The 7,702-nt window shown below is 33.3% G+C and overlaps 1 protein-coding gene across 1 annotated transcript; it reads right to left on the reverse strand.

Annotated features, from left to right (window-relative positions):
• Positions 1 to 4,122: 4,122 nt before the first annotated feature.
• On the reverse strand, positions 4,123 to 6,178 carry LOC130979165 (transcription factor TCP15-like). The gene has a single exon (XM_057902535.1). The coding sequence runs from the start codon at positions 5,704 to 5,706 to the stop codon at positions 4,363 to 4,365; it is 1,344 nt and encodes a 447-aa protein (XP_057758518.1). The 5' UTR covers positions 5,707 to 6,178; the 3' UTR covers positions 4,123 to 4,362.
• Positions 6,179 to 7,702: the final 1,524 nt, after the last annotated feature.

Consider the following 7,702-nt stretch of genomic DNA (forward strand, 5'->3'; position numbering starts at 1 on the left):
AATTTGAATATGTGACATGTAATTCGATCTAAAGACTATTTTTAAATTTTATTAGAAAACTAAATCAGTTTTTATGCTTAATATCTTGATTAATTAATTGACGACTAATTATTAATGCTTGAGAAACTAAGAAACTAAAGAATTGAAAATCAGGTACTAAAGATTTGTCGTAAAGGATCTTTGCAAACTTCAAGATAAGTAAACAAGGTTTAATTTCTCTAGAAGCATAAACATCTCCGAAATTCTTGACTCTCACCATCATTGTCTTCTTCCAAATCAGCATTCAAGTTCTCTGTCCATAAGCATTTAAACATTCAAATATTCAAGTTCTAAAGCTCTTAATTTTGCCCTCTTCAATCCATATTCTTTTAATCTAATTATGTATTTAATATGATATTTGTTTGTTCAATCCTTTAAACCTCGTGAAAACGATATTCATTTTCAGTAGTATTATTTAAACAATTCAGTACACTTGTTGGTATCCATTAACTTCAATTTTCGCTCATCACTTTATTCCTTAAACAAATGTACTGAATAAATATTTACTCTATTGCTAATAAAAGTTTTTTTATTAAGTTATCATAAAACATATTTTTAAATGAATATTTTTTAACAATTGCTAACACAATTATTAAATATTAATAATATTATTAAAAATATAATTATTTATATAATTTTTATTAGTTTTAATTTTAAAAATAAATTATATGACATACTGTTAAAAAGAAAACAGCCAATATTTTGAGATTATCAGTATGGTCAAGTGATCAAATAAACACGTGTTAATAGTTTTGCGATGAATTTGGAAAATCTGCAATTTCTGTAGGAAAAAGCATCTGTACCCTGATGAAACCCACCTTAAGTTGTATGAATACATACTAGCTAGCTAGCAATAGTTGATGATAATTTATGTACTATTTCGTACAAGGCTTACGCACATGGTTAATCATCGCTGACCTTCTTCTTCTTCCTCTCTCTAATTTTATTTATTTATTTTTTCCGTTGAGATTCATTGTTCACTTAACAAGGTCCCCAGTCTAACATACCTATATATATAGGTCCTTACCTACCCTATGTAAGTACTGCGCCATGCACTGTTTATTATTACTAATGCCTAATGCATGGACGTGCATACAAATTTCTGTCTACATTCCATAATATAATATTGGACTCCAGTAATATATTAATATAAAGCACTCATAACTCCCTGATATAATCATCTTTATATAATTTTGGAATGATGTGATTTCAAGATCATAAAATATGGGTATTTTTTTCAATAAATCAATGAGAGACTAAAAAACACACAGTCGATATTTCTTTCATAAAAAAGACTGTGAGTAAGAAGAATTACTGTGTTAGAGAGAAAGTTATGATAAATTCAATTGTAACTTATAGTAGATGTGGAAACAAAACATGATTAACTAGTCTTCCGAAAATATTTTTTCTTAATTTTGGATACCAAATGAATAAATGTTGAGAAATTGAGTTGATAAATAACTAATTTTCCTGACGATGGATTAAAGAATTTCGAAAGATGAAATGCATGTGACCCATACTTCAATAGTTCAATGTAAGTGAAAGTCATTAGTCTATACGAAGAACATAACCTTTCTCAATTGATATGGTGATAATGATTCGTTTGTTTATGCAAATTTGAAGTAGTACAATTACCGTTCGAATAGGTTCAAACAATTTTATACCTTTAAGTGTAAACTCATTAAATATATAAGGGCTCCATTTTCTTATAAAATTCAAATCTTTTAAGTTGTTGTGACAACTTACAAGAAAAAGCTAACAAACAAGGAAGGATGTAGTTGTCAATTAACAAGAGAACAAAAGAGATTTTTTATTTTTTCTTTTCTTTTCCATTGTCGACATTTAAAATAAAGAAACATAAAGCTAGCTGCAGGATAAGAGATTTGAATCTCTTCATTTTTATTTGCAAAATACACTACATGGCAAACTGTCACTCAACATAATATTGGCATTTTTATAATAGTTAGTCACGGTCTAAAAACAAAATTATATAAAGTATAACGATTTTTAAAATTATATGAGTTTAGAATAAAAGAGCTCATCTATGCTGTACCATTTAATGCCTGCCACATCAACCATATAGGTTATTATTGCTTTTTTGCTTTAGCAACGTTTTTTATTTTTCTTTTAATGAGGTGACACCCATAAAATATATACTAAAGTTTAATACAATTTCGTTAATAATTAAAAGGGTCTAGTCAATAAATATTTTTAAACTGTACTCTATACTAATTAATGGTTATTAATTAATAATTATTTAAATTTTATTTTTTAAAAAATATAAAAGTATTAATTATTAATTATAGTTATTTAAAATTAGTTGGTTAATAAGAGTTGTATACCTATATTTTTTTCAGTTTAATATTATGCTTAATATTATCCTAAACGTCTCCGACATTCCAGTCCACTAATAATTTTAGACTAGGATTTTTATATGCAAAGCCAAAAGACAAAGCAGAAAGAAGCTATAAACTGATTAAGTTCTCCTAATACATGTCTTAAAAATTACCATACAACAAAATATTTCATCTTCTCCAAAATATTGATCTTTAACTTTTTAGTTATTTACATATTAATTAAGAAATTTAAAATGAAGAATTATTTACTAGAACAATTTTATTTAATAGTAGTTAAAGAATCACAGAGAAGGACAAATATTTTAAGTAAAAGTTTCTATATAAATATTATGAATCTGAGAGAGTCATTAGACAAATTTACTTTGCGACACAAAACCTACTTCTGGAATAGCTAGCTTGTTAATTTGTGAAAACAACTGTTCAGAATAATAGAAGCAAAGCGTACAAAATAGGTGATATGAAATGATGATGAATTCTTAGCCTAGAAGATCATATACATTTCTACCTATTCCACACACTGTACCAATAATGTATATCAACAACTCTACCCAAGATTCCAACCTATATATGAGGGGAAAAAAAAAAGAGAAACTAAACAATAATGTAACTAACCATTGTTCACCTAGTGACATTGTGATTATATACATCAACTCGATCAGTAATAAATAATTTATTTAAACTTTTTTTTGAATTAAAAATAAAAGAAAAAGGAAAAACCGATTCAACAACTAACACAAATTCATCAAAACGGGTAATGAATCAATGATGATTGTTATTATTTCAAGTATGTAGTGGGCACTTTATATATCAAAAGGCATCTACATGTCTACATGTACATACATAACATACATATAAACATATATTGGTCCCTAACTATAGCTACTATTGTATATAGTACACTTACATAATTCAAAAACTGCAGCAATAAGGGATGCATCATGCATGTGACAGTGGTTGCAGTACCTCACCAGAAAGCCACAGCATCTTCTTTATTTTCAACTCAACAATGCAGTAAAACAAATAAAAAAATACACAAAATTCAATTCGTACGTACGCTTAATAATTTCTTCCCGCAGTTATTATTGTTAATAATAGATCTTCACATTGAGTTGCTGAACCTACCCAGCAGATTTAATTTCGTTTATAAGATGATGCTATAATTAATTAACGAGAACCACCAATATATATGGTAGCATCTTTCTTTAATTATCATTATAATATAAAAGTAATAACCTCCATTGTAACACAACATTACTAAAATTGAGTACATATATAGAAGTATAGTATACACTAAATTAAATGGCAACTACTCAAATGAAGATGTTAAAAACATCTTTTTATGAAGATTCTTGTGTTAAAAGTGTATTTTGTTTGTTTAGCCACACTTTAAAAAAAATAACACTTTTGTAACACATCAAAATCAAACCATACATTTCATCATCTAATGATAAAAAAAAAAGCATCTTCATATAAAGATAATAGTAAAATCTTCATGGTAAGATAATAGTAAAATCTTCATGGTAGTATCCACCAAATTAAATTATGAGAGGTGATATATATACAGAAAGTTCTGTGGCAGCAGTGCTACACAAACAACAACTATATGTGATTAATTGATAAGAACTCGAACACACACACACTAAAGTAGAATAATACAATAATAATATAAGTATATATAGTTTCTTCTCAAACCCTAATACGAGTTCAGCAAAAAATCACACCAAAATTGAATATTGAAACTCAACATATGTATAAAACGCAATCAAACTTGAGCCTGCATGTTTCTCTTGCAAATATTGGACGACATAACTTATATATATGTATTAAAAATATATTTTTGGAAACCATTAAGAGAAGCAAGTAAATTAATTAATAATAACAAAAGGAAAATTAAGGAAGCTAGAATAATAATGAGGATGATGATGATCAAGATCATACACACATATGTGTGGAACTATTTAGATCCTCAAGAATGTTGCTGTTGACTTGTTGTTTCATGCCCATCATCTCCACCGTGATGTTGGTGGTTTCCGGTGCTTGCCGGAGACTCCGAAACGCCACTGCCATTGGCCGGAATCTGCCTATAGGCATTAAGTGCTGCAAGCATACCTAAATTATTGCTTTCACTCAGCATTGCTCCACCACCGCCGCTGCCGCCACCGACCATGGCAGAACCTAGTTGTCCACCAGGCATAAGAGACATTGGTGAACCAAAATTCATGAAATGAATCCCACCAACACCGCCAGGCATACCCCCCCTATAAACTCCACCACCACTCCCCAGTGACGGAATTGCCCAAATTTGATCATTATTACTACCGCCGCCGCTGCCACCACCATTCATGCCTTGGTGCCCAGTCACCATCCAAAACGTTGCGGGATTCGAAGCGTGGCTCGCCGGAACCGAACCCGCGGTACTTGATTGTAACAAGTAGTTTCCTGCTATCTGGTGTGAAACGGAAACCTCTTGTTCCATTCTTCTCTTTCTAGCCATGTTTCCGTCGCAATCACCGCCATCCAAATCAAGATTTCCACCACCACCAGCAGCGGCGGCGCCGTCTTCACGGAGTTCTTGCTTTGCTTGGAGAACGGCATTCACGGTGCTAGGGTTGAAGTTCAATCCCATGGAATTAGAACAATTCTCCGATGAACCTGGAAACAACAACCTTCTAGAATCTTCCATCGTTGTTATGTTCATATTCATGTTCATGTTCATATTCATGCCCATGCTACGCTCCCAATTATCGCCAGCTCCGCCGCCGACAGCTGCCGCAACGGCGGCCGAAGAGAACGTGCTAGGATTGAAGTAGCTTCCTCTGAAGTAGTGTGACGGCGCCGAAACGGTAGACCCGGAACTCCGAAGCGAGATGTTGAGCGAGGTGAAGTTGGCGGGGATGGTGCCGGTGCCAGTTGCGGCGATCACCGCCGGCTCCGCTTGCTGTAGTAGCCACTCGATGGTCTCGCCATCTGATTTGTGCCCTAACTCCCGCGTTAACTGGAACACGCGAGCGGCGCAGGCCGCCGGCATCCGGATCCGGCGGCCGCGGCCGTCCACCTTGGTGTGCCGGTCCTTGGTGGAGGTCCGCTTTGGCGGCGGCTTCTTGATGGTATTCTGTTGCTGGTCCTGTAAAGTGACGGCGGTGCCTGCTCCGTCACCGGGTTGTTCGGCGGCGGTGGAGCATGGCTGTTCCGCGACTGAGTCTTCGACGTCTTTAGTCTTCTCCAACAGCTGAAGAGGGAAATTAGGTCTGGTTCTGATTCCGTTTTGATGGTGATGGTGATGGTGATTATGATCAGCTTCCAATTCCATGATCTACTTTACTTTCTGCTTTTGAGTTCTGATCATACAACCCAAGTTTCTTCAATTCGCTAACACTGTAACCGTTTTTTCTCTTCCTAGTCTCTAAGAAAAAAGAACCGATCCAAGTGAGGTTTTGTTGCTGAAAAATAAATATAATTAGATCTATTAATTTAATTAGTAATTAGTAATTAGGCGTTGTTGTATAGTTGTAGAAGGTATTTAGCGGGAGTAGTAGGGACTGGGGGGAGGAGTAGTGGGGGTGGGGGTGGCACTTTGTGTGCTTGTGAAAGAGATGACCCGCAAGTAGGATGTGTAAGTGGGCTATAGCTAGCAAATTGGCTTCTGTTGTTTGTGTGTTTCGTTTTGTGGAGCATAGCCTGCTATTCCTTTGAGATGGGAGATTGATGAACGAATGAATGACTTGTTTGCTTGTTTCTCTTTCTCAAGAGAGAGAGAGAGAGAGAGGATAAGGGGGAGAGGAAGGAGGGCAAGCTTTAAGCAACAAAATTAATGAGTGAGAGAATAATAATAGTAGAAGGCCTCATCTGCTCACAGTAATTTTTTTCCGCCAAAAAGACCACACGTTTTCTCTTTTCTTTTTATTTACTGGAATCATTTCGGTCTTCACTAATTTTATGTCTCTTTCAGTCTTTCCTTCTTTTCAACTCTCTCTCTCTCTCTAATACGTGGTTTTGTTATATTTTTTATAAATATTGAACTAATTTTAACTTTTATTTCTAAATAAATGTAAAAAGTTTAAAAACTAATAAATATCATACAATATATTAAACTTTTCGATTTTTTATTTTACCTGTACAATTTTATACAAAAATAATATGTATAAAAAAATAATTATTATATATTTATGTATAAATATAAATATTATTTTATAATTTTTTTAATATATTTTATATTTCAATATATATTTTATAAAATTTTGAATCTGGTAACTAATTTTGATATATACCTAGTGTTTCGAAAGTTATTTAAAATCAGTAAGATCTGAGGTTCAGACGCTTTTGTGATGGTATCGTTGTCTTTTTCAATAGGATGAAGCTGTCTGAGATCTTCCGGTGAGATTAGGGATGGTATCTACAAAGGATTCCGATTCTTAAGTTAACAAAGGTTTTAGACAGATTTTAGTAGATTAGAATTAAGAAATACATGAGTTTATTGTGGTATTTATATAGCAGAAAAGATAAATTTGTTATCTTTCTATAACTTATCCACATCTATAATGGTAGGTGGTTATTCTCCTTTTTATCTATGGGTTATTGAGACCTTATATTTGAATATATGAACATGTTTGCAGGTGCAGTTAAAATTCTGCATGTTAAGTCAGACAAATAAGGTCTAGCACGTAGAGAAAGTGACTTTAGACTCTAAAGTGGGCTTTAGCCATTTTGGACCTAGCTTTAAGTTTTGGACTAGGGTATGAACAGTTCCCCAACTCAAGGCGAAGTTCTTGTAAGTCAATCACGTCATTTTTAGAGTCTTACTATTGTCGCTTGAGCAGGTCGATGACGTTAAATTCCCGATATGATTTGAGGGAACGAGTTGGAAAACATGACGTGATTTTAAAACTAATGTGATGTTATGTTTTTATATTTTGTAACTGTTCGCGTGTCTTTTCGATTACCTTGGTAACCGCGCATGTCATTTAAAATCGGATAGATGATTTATTTTACTCTATTATATTCACATTTATATATACTTGGCCCTTCGCGTAAACCTTTTTCTTTTTTTCCTTTGTGAAATTGCTTCCTCTTTCTTGTTTCTGGAATCTTTGTTTGCTTCACTAAGCACCATTTCGTTCAAGTTTCTTTATCTCTTAGTGGTTGTTCCCACGTGAAGCTTCTCTTTGCGCACTTTAGGGTTGCCTTTGCTAGAGTTGTTGCGCGTGCTATTTTTCACTCTCTATTATCAAAGATTGGTACTTTTTCTTTCTTACTAGTTCTTTTTCTGCTTTGCTTGCATGCTTGTGGTTTTTTGTTGATTTCTGGTA

Source organism: Arachis stenosperma, chromosome 5 (assembly GCF_014773155.1).
Source record: "Arachis stenosperma cultivar V10309 chromosome 5, arast.V10309.gnm1.PFL2, whole genome shotgun sequence".
Classification (NCBI taxonomy): domain Eukaryota; kingdom Viridiplantae; phylum Streptophyta; class Magnoliopsida; order Fabales; family Fabaceae; genus Arachis; species Arachis stenosperma.